The 22,267-nt window shown below is 34.8% G+C and overlaps 1 protein-coding gene across 1 annotated transcript in view; it reads left to right on the top strand.

Annotated features, from left to right (window-relative positions):
• NHLRC2 (NHL repeat containing 2) overlaps nucleotides 1–22,267 on the top strand; it is a 59,639-nt gene that overhangs the window by 19,068 nt on the left and 18,304 nt on the right. The window contains exon 5 of the mRNA XM_030842428.2: nucleotides 14,900–15,029. Coding sequence (XP_030698288.1) covers nucleotides 14,900–15,029 — 130 coding nt within the window. The remainder of the gene's footprint in view (nucleotides 1–14,899; nucleotides 15,030–22,267) is intronic.

Genomic DNA, 22,267 nt, shown 5'->3' with positions numbered 1-22,267 from the left:
AAAAACATACCACTCCTGCATCCCTTCAGCTCTTATGCTTTGTCTGGGAATACTTATCTGTCAATTAGTCTTAAAATTTATTTTATCTCATTATAAAAGTAATATATGATCTTGTTTTTAAAAAAATGAATTAATATGTAAAGGTAAAAAAGGTCTCCTAATCATCTATTCAGGCTCTCCAGGGGTAACCAACCATTGTTAAAATTTGTGTCTTCAGAAATTTTCTACTCATGTACGAATAATTTTATATTGAAAGGACTGTCTCTAGAGAATCTTCTTCTTTAAACAAATGGAATCATAATGTACATACATAATTCCTACATTCTTTTTTTAACTTTTTTTTCCATGTTAGTCATATGACTATGACTGCATAGTATTACCTAGTTATTTTAAACATTTCTTATTGATGAGTATTCTGACTGTAATCTGTTGGTCTTTAAGTTGTTATTTCTGTTTGGAAAATCAGTAAGTTCATCTAACCCATTCTGTCTGAACATATATGTACTACATATTGTACCTAAGTACATTTAGGTACTTCCTTGCTTTTCTCGCTATTTCTCTCTCTTGATATTTTTGCCCATTTATATTATAAAAATTATCAACTAATATATATATAATAGGAAAAAACATATGTAGAACATTTAATAATAACCACTGTAATGTAAATCTCCATGAGGGCATGACATTTGTTTTCTTTACTACTGAAATCCTAAGCACCTAAAACAGTGCCTGGCCCACAGTAGGTGTTTATTAGATATTTGTTGAATTAATTTATAAGCAAATAACATCTGTTGAATGAAGCATTTTCTAAAGCGTGAATTCCTCAATATGAAAAGATGTTACATGAAAAAAGGATTTTGTGGATTTATAAATTAAAGCAGACTTTTTTTTTTTTTTTTTTTTTGCGGTACGTGGGCCTCTCACTGTTGTGGCCTCTCCCGTTGTGGAGCACAGGCTCCGGATGCGCAGGCTCAGCGGCCATGGCTCACGGGCCCAGCCGCTCCGCGGCATGTGGGATCTTCCCAGACTGGGGCACAGACCCGCGTCCCCTGCGTCGGCAGGCAGACTCTCAACCACTGCACCACCAGGGAAGCCCTTAAAGCAGACTTATTTTTTGAAAGTCTTGCTAATATATTTTAATATGCTAATATATTGTGAATACACTAGTGGGGGGATATGTGTGTGGTATTTCTAAACTTATTTGACCAAGGAGCCCTTTTTAGGCAGAACTTTTCATAGGACTAATAGCTTAATGTTGTATACTCTGGGAAGAGTGCTTTTATGTTATAACTCCTTAGAGGTCAGTATTTCCTTATCATTATCTTTTGGGGGTTCTATGCTTCTAAAATTCATCATAGTGTCATAGATATCTAACAGGATATTGAAGTAGTAATATATGTAGCCCACAACATACAGGGAGTACTTGTCCTTTTTTGATTTTATGTTATTTCTCTTGCTTTAGGACTTAGTGGGTTTTGGAGTATTGACTGCATTTCAAATACTTTTTAAGTAGCATAATCATGATAAATATAGGTTACTCGAGGTCATTTTTATGACTTAGTTTAGTGTCTGCAAAAATGGAAATGAGAGAATTATGATTTCTTCCTTTTGTTTTAAAAAAAACAAAAGTTTTAAAAGTATAAATGTATTTATTGTATTTTACATTTGTTTAAGATCTCATTTGCAGAGGGTTGATCATACTCCTACATTCACAGCTCATGAACATCATCGTTCCATGCCGACCTGTCTCTTGTTAGAATAACTTATTTATTAATTTGTAAATTCCTCTTCATCTCCATTCCCATTTCCCCTGCCATTCCCTGTACATAAGTACTCCTATAGGCAGCCTTTCTGATATGTTTGATTCACATTTTCTTATTTATCTGTGATCTTGTAAAACATGTAGTATTTTGTGTGTGGTTTTTTTTTTTTTTTGGTGTGTGTGTGTTTATAACAACTTTATTGTGATACATTTTACATAGTACAAAGGTCACCCATTTCATGAATATAATTCAGGAATTTTTAGTAAATTTAACAAGTTGTGTAACCATCACCATAAATCATTTTTAGAACATTTTCATCCTCCTAGTAAGAACCCTCATGCCCAATTACAGTTAATCCCCATTCCCACCCCCAGCCCTAATCTACTTTTTGTCTCTGTAAATTTGCCTCTTTGAACATTTCATATAAACAGAATCATACAGTGTATGGTCTTATGTGTCTGGCTTCTTTTATTCTGTGTAATGTTTTTGAGGTTCATTGATGATGTAACATGTCAGTAATTAATTCCTTTGTATTGCTGGATAGCATTCTGTTGCATGTATAAACCACATTTTATCTGTTTAACAGTTGGTGGGCATTTAAGGTGTTTTCCAGTTTTTGGCTATTTATAAATAATTCACATATAAGTTTTGTGTGGACATACATTTTTATTTCTCATGGGTAAGTCTGTAAATACTGGAAGTGTTGATTCATATGTTTTATATTTTGTGTTTAATTTTTTGAGAACGTGCTAAACCACAGTGGTTGCATCATTTTACATATCTACCTGCAATATATGTGGGTTCCAATTTCTCCATATCTTCACCATTACTTATCATTTTCCATTTTCTTTTTTTTTCTTTTTTTCATTTTCCATTTTTAAACTTCTAGGCATTCTACTAGATATGAAGTGGCCTATCATTGTGGTTTGGAATATGTGTTTCTCTAATGAGGAATGATGTTGAGCATCTTTTCCTACGTATATGGACCATTTGTTTATCATCTTTTGAGAAGTGTCTATTCAGATTCATTGACAATTTTTTATTGGGTTTTTGTGTTTTTTATTATTGAGTTGTAAGAGTTCTTTATATATTCTAGATGCAAATTCCTTATCAGATACATGATTTTCAATACTTTCCCACATTCTGTGAGTTGTCTTTTTTTTAATATATATACAAAAGTCAATTGCTTTTTTTAACATCTTTATTGGAGTATAATTGCTTTACAATGGTGTGTTAGTTTCTGCTTTATAACAAAGTGAATCAGTTATACATATGTTCCCATATCTCTTCCCTCTTGCGTCTCCCTCCCTCCCACCCTCCCTATCCCACCCCTCTAGGTGGCCACAAAGCACCAAGTTGATCTCCCTGTGCTATGCAGCTGCTTCCCACTAGCTATCTATTTTACGTTTGGTAGTGTATATATGTCCATGCCACTCTCTCACTTTGTCACAGCTCCCCCTCCCCATATCCTCAAGTCCATTCTCTAGTAGGTCTGTGTCTTTATTCCCGTCTTACCCCCATGTTCTCCATGACATTTTTTTTTTTTAAGATTCCATATATATATGTGTTACCATACGGTATTTGTCTTTCTCTTTCTGACTTACTTCACTCTGTATGACAGACTCTAGGTCCATCCACCTCACTACAAATAACTCAATTTCGTTTCTTTTTATGGCTGAGTAATATTCCATTGTATATATGTGCCACATCTTCTTTATCCATTCATTGGATGATGGACACTTAGGTTGTTTCCATCTCCTGGCTATTGTAAATAGAGCTGCAGTGAACATTTTGGTACATGACTATTTTTGAATTATGGTTTTGTCAGGGTATATGCCCAGTAGTGGGATTGCTGGGTTACATGGTAGTTCCATTTGTAGTTTTTTAAAGAACCTCCATACTGTTCTCCATAGTGGCTGTACCAATTCACATTCCCACCAGCAGTGCAAGAGGGTTCCCTTTTCTCCACACCTTCTCCAGCATTTATTGTTTCCAGATTTTTTGATGATGGCCATTCTGACCGGTGTGAGATGATATCTCATTGTAGTTTTGATTTGTATTTCTCTAATGATTAATGATGTTGAGCATTCTTTCATGTATTTGTTGGCACTCTGTATATCTTCTTTGGAGAAATGTCTATTTGGGTCTTCTGCCCATTTTTGGATTGGGTTGTTTGTTTTTTTGATATTGAGCTGCATGAGCTGTTTGTAAATTTTGGAGATTAATCCTTTGTCAGTTGCTTCATTTGCAAATGTTTTCTCCCATTCTGAGGGTTGTCTTTTGGTCTTGTTTATGGTTTCCTTTGCTGTGCAAAAGCTTTGAAGTTTCATTAGGTCCCTTTGTTTATTTTTGTTTTTATTTCCATTTCTCTAGGAGGTGGGTCAAAAAACGATCTTGCTGTGATTTATGTCATAGAATGTTCTGCCTATGTTTTCCTCTAAGAGTTTGATAGTGTCTGGCCTTACATTTAGGACTTCAATCCATTTTGAGCTTATTTTTGTGTATGGTGTTAGGGAGTGTTCTAATCTCATAGTTTTACATGTACCTGTCCAGTTTTCCCAGCACCACTTATTGAAGAGGCTGTCCTTTCTCCACTGTACATTCCTGCCTCCTTTGTCAAAGATAAGATGACCATATGTGCGTGGGTTTATCTCTGGGCTTTCTATCCTGTTCCATTGATCTATATTTCTATTTTTGTGCCAGTACCATACTGTCTTGATTACTGTAGCTTTGTAGTATAGTCTGAAGTCAGGGAGCCTTATTCCTCCAGCTCCGTTTTTCGTTCTCAAGGTTGCTTTGACTATTCGGGGTCTTTTGTATCTCCATACAAATTTTACGATTTTTTGTTCTAGTTCTGTGAAAAATGCCAGTGGTAGATTGATAGGGATTGCATTGAATCTGTAGATTGCTTTGGGTAGTAGAGTCATTTTCACAATGTTGATTCTTCCAATCCAAGAATATGGTATATCTCTCCATCTATTTGCATCATCTTTAATTTCTTTCATCAGTGTCTTATAATTTTCTGCATACAGGTCTTTTGTCTCCTTAGGTAGGTTTATTCCTAGATAATTTATACTTTTTGTTGCAGTGGTAAATAGGAGTGTTTTCTTGATTTCACTCTCAGATATTTCATCATTAGTGTATAGGAATGCAAGAGATTTTTGTGCATTAATTTTGTATCCTGCTACTTTACCAAATTCATTGATTAGCTCTAGTAGTTTTCTGGTAGTGTCTTTAGGATTCTCTATGTATAGTATTATGTCATCTGAAAACAGTGACAGCTTTACTTCTTCTTTTCTGATTTGGATTCCTTTTATTTCCTTTTCTTCTCTGATTGCTGTGTCTAAAACTTCCAAAACTATGTTGAATAGTAGTGGTGAGAGTGGGCAACCTTGTCTTGTTCCTGATCTTAGTGGAAATGCTTTCAGTTTTTCACCATTGAGGACGATGTTGGCTGTGGGTTTGTCATATATGGCCTTTATTATGTTGAGGAAAGTTCCCTCTATGCCTACTTTCTGGAGGGCTTTTATCATAAATGGGTGTTGAATTTTGTCGGAAGCTTTCTCTGCATCTATTGAGGTGACCATATGGTTTTTCTCCTTCAGTTTTTTAATGTGGTGTATCACATTGATTGATTTGCATATGTTGAAGAATCCTTGCATTCCTGGAATAAACCCCACTTAATAATGGTGTATGATCCTCTTAATGTGCTGTTGGATTCTGTTTGCTAGTATTTTGTTGAGGATTTTTGCATCTATATTCATCAGTGATATTGGCCTATAGTTTTCTTTCTTTGTGACATCCTTGTCTGGTTTTGGTATCAGGGTGATGGTGGCCTCGTAGAATGAGTTGGGGAGTGTTCCTCCCTCTGCTATATTTTGGAAGAGTTTGAGAAGGATAGGTGATAGCTCTTCTCTAAATGTTTGATAGAATTCGCCTGTGAAGCCATCTGGTCCTGGGCTTTTGTTTGTTGGAAGATGTTTAATCACAGTTTCAATTTCAGTTCTTGTGATTGGTCTGTTCATATTTTCTATTTCTTCCTGATTCAGTCTTGGCAGGTTGTGTATTTCTAAGAATTTGTCCATTTCTTCCAGGTTGTCCATTTTATTGGCATAGAGTTCCTTGTAGTAGTCTCTTAGGATGCTTTGTATTTCTGTGGTGTCTGTTGTAACTTCTCCTTTTTCATTTCTAGTTTTATTGTTTTGAGTCCTCTCCGTCTTTTTCTTGATTAGTCTGGCTAATGGTTTATCAATTTTGTTTATCTTCTCAAAGAACCAGCTTTTAGTTTTATTGATCTTTGCTATTGTTTTCTTTGTTTCTATTTCATTTATTTCTGCTCTGATCTTTATGACTTCTTTCCTTCTGCTAACTTTGGGTTTTGTTTGTTCTTCTTTCTCTAGCTCCTTTAGGTGTAAGGTTAGACTGTTTACTTGAGATTTTTCTTGTTTCTTGAGGTAGGCTTTATAGCTATAAACTTCCCTCTTAGAACTGCTTTTGCTGCATCCCATAGGTTTTCAATTGTCGTGTTTTCATTGTCATTTGTCTCTAGGTATTTTTTGATTTCCTGTTTGATTTCTTCAGTGATCTCTTGGTTGTTTAGTAACGTATTGTTTAGCCTCCATGTGTTTGTGTTTTTTACGGTTTTTTTCCCTGTAATTCATTTCTCATCTCATAGTGTTTGGGTCAGAAAAGATGCTTGATATGATTTCAATTTTCCTAAATTTACTGAGGCTTGATTTGTGACCCAAGATATGATCTATCCTGGAGAATGTTCCATGCGCACTTGAGAAGAAAGTGTAATCTGCTGTTTTTGGATGAAATGTCCTATAAATATTAATTAAATCTGTCTGGTCTATTGTGTCATTTAAAGCTTCTGTTTCCTTATTTATTTTCATTTTGGATGATCTGTCCATTGGTTTAACTGGGGTGTTAAAGTCCCCCACTACTATTGTGTTACTGTCAATTTCCTCTTTTATAGCTGTTAGCAGTTGCCTTATGTATTGAGGTGCTCCTATGTTGGGTGCATAAATATTTACAATTGTTATATCTTCTTCTTGGATTGATCCCTTGATCATTATGTAGTGTCCTTCCTTGTCTCTTATAACATTCTCTATTTTAAAGTCTATTTTATGTGGTATGAGTATAGCTACTCCAGCTTTCTTTTGATTTCCATTTGCATGGAATATCTTTTTCCATCCCCTCACTTTCAGTCTGTATGTGTCCCTAGGTCTGAAGTGGGTCTCTTGTAAACAGCATATGTATGGTTCTTGTTTTTGTATCCATTCAGCAAGCCTGTGTCTTTTGGTTGGAGCATTTAATCCATTCACGTTTAAGGTAATTATCGATATGTATGTTCCTATGACCATTTTCTTAATTGTTTTGGGTTTGTTTTTGTAGGTCCTTTTTTTCTCTTGTGTTTCCCACTTAGAGAAGTTCCTTTAGCATTTGTTGTAGAGTTGGTTTGGTGGTGCTGAATTCTCTTAGCTTTTGCTTGTCTGTAAAGCTTTTGATTTCTCCATCGAATCTGAATGAGATCCTTGCTGGGTAGAGTAATCTTGGCTGTAGGTTCTTCCCTTTCATCACTGTAAGTATATCATGCCACTCCCTTCTGGCTTGTAGAGTTTCTGCTGAGAAATCAGCTGTTAACCTTACGGGAGTTCCCTTGTATGTTATTTTTCATTTTTCCCTTGCTGCTTTCAGTAATTTTTCTTTGTTTTAATTTTTGCTAATTTGATTACTATGTGTCTCGGCATGTTTCTCCTTGGGTTTATCCTGCCTGGGACTGTCTGCGCTTCCTGGACTTGGGTGGCTATTTCCTTTCCCATGTTAGGGAAGTTTTCGACTATAACCTCTTCAGATATTTTCTCGGGTCCTTTGTCTCTCTTCTCCTTCTGGGACACTTATAATGCGAATGTTGTTGGGTTTAATGCTGTCCCAGAGGTCACTTAGGCTGTCTTCATTTCTTTTCATTCTTTTTTCTTTATTCTGTTCTACAGCAGTGAATTCCACCATTCTGTCTTCCAGGTCACTTATCCGTTCTTCTGCCTCAGTTATTCTGTTATTGATTCCTTCTAGTGTAGTTTTCATTTCAGTTATTGTATTGTTCATCTCTGTTTGTTTGTTCTTTAATTCTTCTAGGTCTTTGTTAAACATTTCTTGCATCTTCTCAATGTTTGCCTCCATTCTTTTTCCAAGGTCCTGGATCATCTTCACTATCATTATTCTGAATTCTTTTTCTGGAAGGTTGCCTATCTCCACTTCATTTAGTTGTTTTTCTGGGGTTTTATCTTGTTCCTTCATCTGGTACATAGCCCTCTGCCTTTTCATCTTGTCTGTCTTTCTGTGAATGTGGTTTTTGTTCCACAGGCTCCAGGATTGTAGTTCTTATTGCTTCTGCTCTCTGCCCTCTGGTGTATGAGGCTACCTAAGAGGCTTGTGTAAGTTTCCTGATGGGAGGGACTGGTGGTGGGTAGAGCTGACTGTTGCTCTGGTGGGCAGAGCTCAGTAAAACTTTAATCCGCTTGTCTGCTGATGGGTGGGGCTGGGTTCCCTACCTGTTGATTGTTTTGCCTGAGGCAACCCGACACTGGAGCCTACCTGGGCTCTTTGGTGGGGCTAATGACACTCTGGGAGGGCTCTCGCTAAGGAGTACTTCCCAGAACCTCCACTGCCAGCGTCCCCGTCCCCACTGTGAGCCACAGCTCCCCCCACCCCCCACTGCCTCTGCAGGAGACCCTGCAACAGTAGCAAGTAGGTCTGGTTCAGTTTCCCCTGGGGTCACTGCTCCTTCACCTGGGTCCCGATGCACACACTACTTTGTGTGTGCCCTCCAAGAGTGGAATCTCTGTTTCCCCCTGTCCTGTCGAAGTCCTGCAATCAATTCCCACAAGGCTTCAACGTCTGATTCTCTAGGAATTCCTCCTCCTGTTGCCGGACGCCCAGGTTGGGAAGCCTGACTTGGGGCTCGGAACCTTCACTCCAGTGGGTGGACTTCTGTGTTATAAGTGTTCTCCAGTCTGTGAGTCACCCACCCAGAAGTTATGGGATTTGATTTTACTGTGATTGTGCCCCTCCTACCATCTCATTGTGGCCTCTTCTTTGTCTTTGGATGTGGGGTATCTATTCTGGTGAGTTCCAGTGTCTTCCTGTCGATGATTGTCCAGCAGCTAGTTGTGATTCTGGCATTCTCCCAAGAGGGAGTGAGAGCACGTCCTTCTACTCCGCCATCTTGGTTCCTCCCTCTTCCTCCTTTCACTTTCTTAATCATGTCTTTTGATGTACAGAAGTTTTATATTTTGATGATTCCCAATTTATCTATTTATTTCTTTCCTTGCTTATATTTTTTGTGTCTTGTAAGAATCCACTGCCAAATCCAAGGTCACGAAGATTTATTCCTATGTTTTCTTGTAAGATTTTTATAGTTATGGCTCTCACAGTTAGCTCTTAGATCCATTTTTAGTTGATTTTTGCATATGGTATGAAGTAGGGGTCCAACTTCATTCTTTTACATGTGGATCCAGTTATCCCAGAACCATTTATGGAAGAGACTATTATTTCACCATTGAATAGTCTTGGCAACCTTTTGAAAATTATTCATACATGCATGGGTTTATTTCTGGACTTTCAAGTCTATTCCATTGATCTATGTATCTGTCCTTATGCCAGTACCACACTGTTTTGATTGCTATAACTTTTAATAAGTTGTGAAATCAGAAAGTATGAATCCTCCTACTTATTTCTTTTTCAACATTGTTTTGACTGTTCTGAATCCCTTGCAATTCCATATGAATTTTAGGATCAACTTATCCATTTCTGCAAAAACTTCTGTTTCTTTCTCATGTAAGTAAATTATATTTTTTGAAGGAACAAATGACAGTTTTATCTTTTCCCTTCTTATTTTTATACTTCCCATTTCCTTTTATTATATTGCTTTTAAGCATTACAGCCATAGTGGGTGTCTTGTCATGCTCGTAGTCTTAAATGGAACTCTTGTAAACTTTCTCCACAAGTTTAATATTTTCCATAGCTTTGGGAAATAAAATATTTATGAAGTTAAGAAACTTTATTCCTTGTTACTAAGAATTATTATATGATTTTATTAAATGCATTTTCTACATTTATGGAAATAATTGTATAGTTTTTTGCCCTTAGTATTCTGATGTGATGAATTACATTAATAGATATTTTTGATGTTGAACCATCTTTTTAATCCTGTGATAAACCTTACCTAATCATGAATTTTTTAAAAAAGTCAAATTGGATTTGATTATCTAAAATTATATTTAATATTTTAAAATTAAATGGCTCTATATTTTCTTGTACTGTTCTCACCAGATTTTGGAATCAAGGTCACACTAACCTCATCAAATGAGCTGGTTTTCATTCTTTTTCTGTTTTTTGGAATAATTTGTCTAACATAGGAATTAATGGTTTTGAATATTTATTAAAACTCCCTTGTAACATTACCTGGGCCCAGGGCTTCTTCCAAGAGGATTTTTTAAACTCTCCTATCAGTTTCTGTGATACATTTCTTAAATCAAGATCTATTTCAAGGGCCCATCTGTAGCTGCCTATGGTATTTTTGCAGATTATATTTTGCAGATTTTGAGTTCAGTAAAAATATAAATAAAGTTACCTGATGAATATTCTTTACAATTTCAGGACATTATAGAGCAGCTACTAAAAATAATGCAAGAGGATTTCACCAGAATAAATCTGGTGATAAATGTAATTCACCATAGTAACAGAATAAAAGATGATGCTTCACTAGATTAAGAAAAACATTGGAAAACATTTAATACCTAATCATGTTAAAATTAGTGAACTTCAAATGGAAATGAATGTCCTCAATATGATAAAATCAGGCCATCTGCAAAAAGCCTACAGCTACACTTAATGCAAAGTATTGAATACTTTCCCTTCAAGAGGGGGAACAAGGCAGGGATCCCCACTCTTACCATGCCTATTAAACATTGTACTGGAAGTACTAGCCATTATAATAAGGCAAGAAAGAGAAATAAAAGATATAGAGGATGAGAAGAAAGAAGAATAACTCTATTTGTCAGTGACATGACATGTACATAGAAAATTCTAAGAAATCTATACAGTTACTTGAACTAATAAGTGAATTTAGAAAGGTTGCAAAATACAAAATCAGTATATAAATATCAACTGTATTTTTATTTATTTTATTTTTATTTGTTTTATATTTATCATATACTAGTAATAGTCAACTGGAAATGGAATTTTTAAATTCTATTTACTTAGCAACCAAAATAAAATACTTAGAATAAGTTTTTAGAAATATATACAAGCCCACTGTATATCCAGTATAATGGTTAAAATTAAAAAGACTGACAATACCATAGGTTGGCAAGGATGTGGAGCAGTTTGAACTTCAAACTATATACTTCAAACTATAAAAATTGCTGACAAAAATTAATATTGGATTGAAAAACTCAAAACTCAGTTTGCTCTAAATTGATCTATAGATTCAGTGCCGTCCCAATTAAAACGCCATCAGGCTTTTTTGGTAGATATTAACAAATGGGTTCCAAAATTTATGTGGAAATGCAAGCAAAGGATTATTATATCTAAAACAATATTGAAAAAGAACAAAGTTGAAAGATTTACACTACCTGATTTGAAGATTTGCTATAATGCTATGCTATATACTCATGCTGTACTATGTATAATCAAGACAATGTCATACTTTCATAAGGATAGATATATAGATCAGTAAAAAAGAATGCAGCACCTAGAAGTAACCTTACACCTGTGCAGTTACTTGATTTTCTTTTCTTTTTTTTTTTTTTTTTTACAAGAAGCTCTAAGGTAATAGCTTGGAATTTTGGTGATGTGGGTTTGGGAGAAAAGTGAAAAAAAATGAATTTCAGTCTATGGGTGTCGGTATTCATGGGAGTCATCTTAAGAAATGTGCACTTACTGAAAGAGAACTCCATACTAGGATTTCTTTTCCTTGAGGTATATGTTAATCAATCACCTGGATAAGTGGTAATCAGAATATTGCTTCTAAAATACTGTTTCTATAGAGCATGACTATCAGTTAGTTAACTGAAAACTCCTTTTTTTCCACACACACACACACACACTGTATTTTATTTTTACAAGAGATAAACTGACACCAAGCATTGTAAATGGATGACCACAACAAAAGCAACAATGATTGCAATTACCAAACACGAAACACACTCATACCGTGTCATAATATTGACATTCAGTCCAGTAATTCTCCACTGTAACGGCTCGTTTACTTTCCAGTGAAAATTGATTGGTATATTTTTTGCTTCTGAGTCCTTGTGGGATTTTTTTCTTCTTTTTATTCAAACAGAAAGTCACAAAAATTATAATCATCCTCATCAGTTCACTCAGTCCCATGTAATTAATTTTTTTTCATCTTGATCTTTTGTTAGCACTTTTATGAATTCATCAGTTTTCCATTAGAGTTCTGAAAGTGCTTATTCATTCAGTTCAGCAGTATAGTTACCAAAAACCTGTACTTGTCAGAGTCTTTTCCATGAATTCCTTGAAGATGAAACCCTTTTATAGGAACATTTTTACAAAAGCATCAGAGTACACCCAGAACTGTCTGTAAATGACAAAAGACTTAAAAATGACCACGGTTAAAGATTTGATGAAAGTTGATAATAATGCAATTGACAAGGAAATTTAGTTATTTCTGAGATATACATTTTAAAGTAATAACTAGAATTATGAATTATAACATTATACCAGAACATATAAGATTTTTAGAAATTTCATGTAATGTCTGAAACATTTATATTAACATATTTCCATACAAATAACCCAAAGAAAGTTTAGTATTAGTTGTTTTTTTGTTTGTTTGTTTTTTTGTACTGCAGGTTCTTATCAGTCATCAGTTGTATACACATCAGTGTATACATGTCACTTGATTTTCTAAAAAGCGTGAAATCGGGAGAAAGGAAAGTCATTTCTGCACATTGTGCTTGAACAACTAAATACCAACATGGGGAAAAAATAAATATGACACCTACTTCACACACCATATACAAACATCAATTCAAGATGCATCACAGACCTAAATGTAAATGCTAAAACTATGAAGCTTTTACAAGAAAACATGAGAATATCCTTGTGACTTGCATGTAGGCAAAGGTTTCTCAAAGACAGGACACAGAAACAATAATCATAAAAGAAAAAAAACTATAAATTCAAATTTATCTAAATGTTAAACTTCACTGTTAAAGTGAAAAGCCACAGGCTGTCAGAAAATAGTCACAAAAATTCACAAAAACGCATCTACGTAGGGGATTAGTATCCATGAAATATAAAGGCTTCTACAACTGAAAAATGAGAAGGCAGACCAATGAAAAATGAGCCAAAGATTTGAATATTTTTCAAAAGAAGATATAAGAATGACCACAAGCACATAGAAAAGTGATCAACATCATGAGCTGAGAAGGAAATGTACGTTCAAACCACAATGAAATACCACTCACTGTATATCCAGTATAATGGTTAAAATTAAAAAGACTGACAATACCATAGGTTGGCAAGGATGTGGAGCAGTTTGAACTCTCATACATCATTGGTGGGAATAGAAAATGATAGAGCACTGGAGAAAACCTTTTGGGAGTTTTTTAATCAAACTAATCATATACTTTCCCTATAACATAGCAGTTACAGTCCTCTGTGTATACCCAAGAGAAGTGAAAGCATGTCCACAAAAAGGCTTATACAAGAATATTAATAGCAACTCTATTTGAAGGCCCCCAAACTGGAAATAGCCCAGCTGTCTGTGAGTAAGAAAATATATAAATGAACTGTGATGTATTCCTTATATGGAATACTGCTCAGCAATAAAAAGGAACATGAATAAATCTCAAACATGTTAAATGAAAGAAGCCTCACACAAAAGAGTTCATTACTGTATGACTCCATTTATCTGAGATCCTAGAAGAGTTACAACTAATCTGTGATGGAAATAAAAAATTAACACTGTTTGCCACGGGGTTCAAGAATGACTGGAAGGAGGTATGAGGGAACTTTCTGGAGTGAAGGTAACATTCTGTATATAAGTTGGGGCCACACAGGTTTATGCATTTTTGAGAATTTATCAGGTGATACACTTAAGATTTGTGCATTTCGTTGTAAGTTTTGCCTCAAAAAAGGAAAAAGGAGATCTGAACAAATATGGAACTCTAGTTAATGACAAGCCTACTGAAATATTTAGGGACAGTGTACTAATGTTTATGATTTACTTTGAAATGCATCAGAAAATGTAAATGAATTGAAGGATTGATAGCTGGATGAGATATGTGGTAAAGCAAGTCAGTGAACTGTTGATATATGGATGTTTGGTGCAATATTCTTTCAGCTTTCTCTGTGTTTGAAAATTTTCATGATAAAATGTTGAAAGTGTCTCAGGAGATGAAACCAGAGCATCTTTTTTCAGTAGAATGCATTGATTTTTTGGTTTATGAAGCAGAGGCTATATAACATAGTAGAGCTAGAACTGGTTCAAATCCAAGATCCTTGACTTACTAGCTGTAAAATCTTGGGCTCTTACTGAATGATCTGTGCCTCAGTTTCCTCTAAAGTAATCAAAATCACAGTCATAGGGTTATTAAGATGAGTGGATGGATGGATGGATGGTTGATACTTGGATTAGTTCTTACCACATATTAAGCTCCATATGTGTCAGTTACTGGCCAAGCATAATTGAAATACATTTAATTTAAGAAGCAAGTGTTTTCCTTGATTCTGCTTTAAATTTTCAAATTTCACCTTCTTTTAAAATATTTTATAGTTGAGATCAACAGCAGTTCTGGTAGAGGCATGATGAGGGAGGGGAGTAAGAGGAAAGTGGGGGAATGGACCAATGGAGAAATGAAAAGGACTGAGTTTTATGCATTTCAATAACCAGGTCACCATGTACTTGATTAGCCTTTTTTTTTTAAGCTTTTTTTTTTTTTAAGTATGTTGCACATGGTTTTTTTTTTACACACTAAAAACCACTCAGTTTTATTAATTAACATATAATAAGTTCACACATACTGTAAATAAAGTACATGTTTTCTGTATGTTCTACGGGAAATAGATGCATTGCATAAAACCTGTATTAATGTCTATAGATTGACCTAGAAGCTGAGATGGTGAGCACTGTAGCTGGCATTGGAATTCAAGGTACAGATAAAGAAGGTGGAGCTAAAGGAGAAGAACAGCCCATTAGCTCTCCTTGGGATATAGTTTTTGGAAGGTCAGGTATGTAAACTTTTGATATTAAATATAAGTAAATTTTGCTAAGTAAAAGTTTTAAGATATTATGGGAACATTCATTTTTGACTAATTCTTTTACTAGTTATTTTATGCTTTTATACCAATGACTTGGGATTTGTTAATTGCATAAAAACAAAGCCAGCAGTAATATATAGAAGATAGAGTAAATATATCATTATATATTACATGTAACATTACATACATATTATATTTTATACACAAGATAGGGTATGTATTTCTCTAATGTTAAAGAATTTCATCTTAGTTGCAGCTTCCAATTAAGATAGTTCTGAATATTCTGAAATTGGACAGACTATAGTTTCAGAATTTCAAAAGATTATTCACACACTATACTGTTTAACAATGTCCTTTTTATTTACTGTCGTGTAAAAAATCAAGAAATGAGAGGGTTTTTTTAGATTATCAATAAAATTTTTATTTAATTATTATAGCTTCTTTTGAGTAGTTAAAAAAAACTTTACCTATATACAATGGAATATTACTCAGCCATAAAAAAGAATGAAATCTTGCCGTTTGTGACAACACGAATGGACCTAGAGGGTGAGAAAGACAAATACTGTATAATTTCACTTATATGTGGAATCTAAAAACAAATGAGCAAACATAACAAAACAGAAAGAGAGTCATAGATACAACAAACAAGGAAGGGGATGGTGGGGATGAGTGAAATAGGTGAGGAAAATTGAGGCACAAATTTCCAGTTACAAAAGAAATGAGTCACAGGAATGCAGTGTACAACATGAGGAATATAGTCAATAATAATATCATATCTTTGGTAACTAGACTTACGGTGATCATTCTGCAATGTATAGAAATATCAAATCACTATGTTGTGTACCAGGAGCTATCATAGAGTCGTAGTCGATTATACTTCAAAAAACAAACAAACGTATAGAGAAAGAGATCAGATTTGTGGTCAACAGAGGCAGGGGTGGGGGATTTGGATGAAGGTGGTCAAAAAGTACAAAATTCCAGTTATAAGATACATAAGAAGTAGGGCTATAATGTACAACATGATTAATATAACTAACAGTGCTGTATGTGTGTATGAAAGTTGTTAAGATGAGTAAATCCTAAGAGTTCTCATCATAAGGAAAAAAATTTTTTCTTTTCTTTTTTAATCTATATGAGGTGATGGATATTCACTAAACTTAATGTAATTATTTCATGATGTATGTAAGTCAGATCATTATGTTGTACATCTTAAACTTATACAGTGCTATATATGTCAATTATATAAATAAAACTGGAAGAAAAAGTTAAGATTAAAAAATAAAACTTAATTTAAAAAGTAAAAACTTTATCCTACTGAATTACTTAGAAAATTGAAAATGAGATTTGCCTTATTTTTACAATCTTTGTTACCTATATATTACTTGACTAAAAGATAATCCAGGAGCGCTAGTACTCTTATTTTTCACTGGCCCTCAGTGTGGCTGACATGGTTATCCTACATGTTTAAAACCAGAGTAATGAAGAAAGAAATTTAGTAGAATATATTGAAAATGGAACTTGGAGCTAAATGGTTTGTATGATTTTCATATATTTATAGAGTGACTTAAGCACCATCTTAGTTGGATGATTTTACATTTGAGATAATTTTTTTATGATGCCGATTTGGTTATAATTCAAAGACCTTAATTTTTTCATTGTGATTAACTTTTTATAAAGCTTTTAATATTTATAAAGTAACTGAATGAACTTCTGGTACTACCTGCACTTAATATATGTAACTTAGGTATTTTGTGTAAGTCATTTTCGAAAATTCCATTTTGGGAATTTGGTGCCCTAATAATGACGAGTTGTTTTAGTGGCTCAGAGTGGGGAGGGGTTGAGAAGGTAGAGGGAGCAGTGTGTCTCAAGAGCAGTCAATAAGGGGATATATTATATGTAGAGATTTTAAAAACAATAAGAAAACCAACTACACCTCGATCTTCTTTTTATCACCATGCACCAGCACTTCTAAATAATTTCAGGGTTGAAAATACTCATCCCCATCAGGACTTAACCGGACTTGCCTCTCTGCTTTTGGTACACACCTGAGCTGTTTGAACATAATCTTATAGATGGAAAAACAGTCTGAAATATATCTGTTAGTAAAATAGTCAAAGTGGATGAGAACTGTTATTTTGGTATGTTATTACCTTCCCTCAAGGGAAAAAAAAATTCTCTTAATATGTAAGGCCCCAGTGATTTATAGTTAATAGTCCATATAGCAATTCAGTTATTGATATTTATATTTTACATCTTACAGCCTGTATTTACTGTCTGTCAGTAATTGCCACAGTAAAGCTTCATAAGAAATCATCCCCAAACTCATATAAACCTGAACCTTTATTTCTCACTTACATACAGGGTTGGGGTTCAGTTGATCAAGGCTGAGCCTGGGCTTGGTTCCAGATTGTTTTTTGGGTCCAGATCTCCATTTCTTTCTCCTTTTTCTTGAGCCAGTAGCTGACTGAGGTATATTCTTTTGGCAAAAGGCAGGAGCACAGGAGAGTAAGCCCAGTTACACACATTTAAAGCCTTTGCTCATGTCGTATCTGCTTACCTACTGTCATTAAAGCAAGTCACATAACTAAGGTCAAAGTTATGGGGCAGGGATATGCACTTTGCCTACAGTGAGGCAATGGCAAGGGTGTGCTTGTATTATTACCACAGAGGAATAAAGACTTGAGACCAGTAATTCAGTCTGTTACATATTTCAGAATTTACATTGCTTAAAAACAGGGTGTACTTTACCGGATGCTTTACTAAGTTGGATTTATTTAATAATGTACTCACATATTTTTATAGGCTAAAAATTTTTCAGTCGTACTTTATGGCATGGAATTTCTGGTTGTTTATCTCATATTGAGAGTGTACCCAAATTGCTTTCCAAGAAAAATATTGGCTCTGTTGACAAGTACTCCCTCAGCTTCCAACTGGAGTGATGTGCTGAGGCTTGTGTCTTTATTAAGCTCAGCTTTTAGAAAAGGAAGTGAATCCTACCTTAGCTCAATAGATCATTAAAAGCATATGGTTCCACATTTAACTTACAGTTTAAATTAGCTTCACTCCAGGTACTTGGCAAGAGGAGTAATCTTGAATGCACTTAAATAAGCTCAACACCTTTCAAAATGCTAAGAGAAAATGGTTTTCAAGTACTGTATGAAGGACCTATAATCACAATGACTACAAGAGTTTTTAACCTTGAGTTATATACTCAAGGCATTCATGGTTAGATTTTGTGAAGTACTTAAATTTCCCAGAAATTCTATTTAAGGTTTGGGGGAGTTGGTCAGATTCTCATCAGTTTCGAAGTGGTGTGTTACCCCAAAACATTTTAAGAGCCACTGCTTTAAATCACTCTGAAGTCTAATCCTGGATTAATGCATTATTGTCAGAGTATGGGGAAATTGGATCATAGAATAATTGCTCTCCTTACAATTGTTTTTACTTAACTGTATTTTGACATCATGTCATTCATTTAAAAATATATTAACACATCAACATATCTTACATTCATTTATATATGTATATGTTTCATGTTATATATTTCATCAAAACACAGTCCTGAGGGACTTCTGAACTGTTTTTACTATAAGGGTTTGCTGCTAATTTCAGTTATTATCTTATAAATAACCTCTCTGATTATCTACTAGAGAATTTTTCTGTGTTATAGATAATTATTTTTTTTTAAGTATCAAGTTTGTTTTTAAGCTCCTGGATAATTTGAATATCATAACTGATTGTGTTTGCTTTGTTATATTGATTCCTAGGAAACTTAGAGACAGATTTGTCTCTAGCAAAGTGTAACGGAAACATGACATTCATTTTTTTTTTTAACATCTTTATTGGGGTATAATTGCTTTACAATGGTGTGTTAGTTTCTGCTTTATAACAAAGTGAATCAGTTATACATATACATATGTTCCCATATCTCTTCCCTCTTGCGTCTCCCTCCCTCCCACCCTCCCTATCCCACTCCTCCAGGCGGTCACAAAGCACCGAGCTGATCTCCCTGTGCTATGCGGCTGCTTCCCACTAGCTAGCTACCTTACATTTGGTAGTGTATATATGTCCATGCCTCTCCCTCGCTTTGTCACAGCTCACCCTTCCCCCTCCCCATATCCTCAAGTCTGTTCTCCAATAGGTCTGTGTCTTTATTCCTGTCTTACCCCTAGGTGGTTCATGACATTCTTTTTTTCTTAAATTCCATACATATGTGTTAGCATACGGTATTTGTCTTTCTCTTTCTGACTTATTTCACTCTGTATGACAGACTCTAGGCCTATCCACCTCATTACAAATAGCTCAATTTCGTTTCTTTTTATGGCTGGGTAATATTCCATTGTATATATGTGCCACATCTTCTTTATCCATTCATCCGATGATGGGCACTTAGGTTGTTTCCATCTCTGGGCTGACATTCATTTTTTAATATTACTTGGCTGCATCTTTTCTACTCTATTTACCTATTGCTTCAATTTTCTTATTTTAAATTTATTTATCTTACTAGGGTTTATTTCCTTGTAAACTACCTGAATACTTTGTGAAATAAAAGTAGAAGTAAATAATCCAGTAGAATAATTTATTTTTATTTATTTATTTTTTGCTGTACTCAGGCCTCTCACTGCTGTGGCCTCTCCCGCTATGGAGCACAGGCTTCAGACGCGCAGGCTCAGCGGCTATGGCTCACGGGCCCAGCTGCTCCGTGGCATATGGGATCTTCCCGGACCGGGGCACGAACCCATGTCCCCTGCATTGGCAGGCGGACTGTCAACCACTGTGCCACCAGGGAAGCCCCAGTAGAATAATTTACTGAACTGATTGGGTATGATAATTGATCCATATGGAAGAAAAAATCTGTTAATCATAAAACTAAAAATGCTTTAAGGACTATAAATGTACATTTATAGAATGTACTTTTTTTTTTTTTTTTTTTTGGCGGTATGCGGGCCTCTCACTGTTGTGGCCTCTCCCGTTGCGGAGCACAGGCTCCGGACACGCAGGCTCAGCGGCCATGGCTCACGGGCCCAGCCACTCCGTGGCATGTGGGATCCTCCTGGACTGGGGCACGAACCCCTGTCCCCTGCATCAGCAGGCAGACTCTCAACCACTGCGCCACCAGGGAAGCCCTATAGAATGTACATTTTTAACTAGTCTTTTGATGTTTAAGTGTGTCTTTTCTGACAGTCTTATACCAATCACAATGTATTGTTTTGGTTTCCTTAAACAGTGATGAGTTTTTAAAACACCTGCAAAGAAAACAGGGCTGAAAAATTTAAAACCTATTCTTTTCAATTGTCTTTCCACATCTTATTCACTAACAATTTGACTTTGCTACTTGCCTTTATTGTCTTTCCAAAGTATTAACTTTGTTTTCAGAGGAAAAACTTCCTTCCAATTCATTCATATTGAATTGGTTTGAATATATTTAAATTATGTAATTGTACAACTGGTTGGTTTAAGCAGATGTGGGATTAAATGCAACTTGAAGGGGACTGTGGTTAAGAAAAATTGTTCTTGTAAGCACTTAAATTCTTTAATACTTTAAGAATTATATAGAATATTTCTGAAATTCTACCATAGTTAGGAATATGAGAAAGGATGGAATTATCAGAAGGAAAACATGAAAAATAGATAAGGTATTGTGGTATCTTCATATATTAAGCTGTTCTGCAGTGCAAACAATGGACCACAGCTACACCTGACAACATGGAGAAGTATCAGGAAATCTGTTGAGTGGAGAAAGCACCTTTTATAGAATGTTCAATAGCAAGCAAGATTAACTATACATTGAGAGATCCATTCAGACATGGTAAAATTTTAAAATCAAAGAAGATAATGAAAAACACATTTTTAGACTGGTATTTCCTTCTGGGAAGAGGAGGGGAGGATATGCTAACAGAGGGATGCAGGAAGTTTTCAAATAATCTTCCCTTTTCTTGAGCTGGTGTTGTGCACATGGATGTTTAGTTATTATTTAAACTTCATGTAGAACAGTTATCCATTCATATGCATATTTAAGTAAAAATTAAACCTTAAAAGGAAAGAAAATAGATCAGATAAAGAGTGAAAAATAACAAAGACAATATACAGTTGAATATATACCCCACCAAAAGACTCAGATAATGAACAGCATACTTCAAAAAGAGATTAGGGAAAGGGACTTCAAATACCTCTGATTATTTTAAATGTATATGTAATATGTAAATGTGTGTGTGTTTGTATTTTAAATAGTACCTGAATATTTAACGTAATTATGCCATTACAGTGATAAAAGCATGGAAATAATTCACATAAATTGATTTTTACAAAAAATCACTTTATAAAAGTTATTTTCATCTTTGTCCATTTTTGATTATCACTCTAAATATGGTCAAAACTTTATAATGCACTAAAAATAATTAAAAAGAACTCCAATAAATTCATTTTTTCACCAGAAACATTGCCATGTTTCTAAAATGCATACCAAGTCTGTGCTGTCTCCACTCATGCCCGACAATAACCCGAGAATTTCTTTTATCGTAAAGGTCAGAACCCCTGCTAGTCTCTAAGTACTTCAGACTTCACCTGATTTTAAATCATTTACAGAAAGGATAGTGTGCCCAAATGCCATTAACCTTCCTTGGCCCTTTAATCAGCATTTCCCTAGATAGAAATTTAGTTGTACTTATTTGACCTTTAATGATTGAAATCCAGCTATTTAGTGTGCTAGTCTGGTAATCTACAGCTTAGATAATATGTTTCTCTGACTTCCATTAATATGCTCTAAATAAAATACATTTATCCTCTTATCAGATGATACAAAATTTTTTTGAGGAATAAATTTTATATAATGTGACTAGTGTGTTTTTATTTTAACAAAATAAAAACAGTAGTAGTATTTGTATATCTGAATAACTATTATCACACTGACTTGGTGTTTATAAGGGTTTTTTTTCCGTTCGAATGATGAGGTAATAATTTACAGAAAGTAACATTTACCCTTAATAGGTGTAAGTTCTATTATGAAGAATCTTTATAACCATTGCTACAATCAAGATACAGAATATTTCCATCACCCCAAAATTTCTCTTATGACTCTGTTCAGTCTCCCTCCCTCGCCCTCTACCACCCACTCTACCCACTCCACCCACTGGCAACAATGATTTCTTGTTCCTCAGTATAGTTTTGTATGTCTGGTTTCTTTCAGTTACCATAATCTTCTGCGATTC

This window comes from Globicephala melas, chromosome 16 (genome assembly GCF_963455315.2).
Source record: "Globicephala melas chromosome 16, mGloMel1.2, whole genome shotgun sequence".
NCBI lineage: Eukaryota > Metazoa > Chordata > Mammalia > Artiodactyla > Delphinidae > Globicephala > Globicephala melas.
The sequence above is the reverse complement of the archived record's forward strand: the minus strand, read 5'-3'. Positions and strand labels throughout refer to the sequence as shown.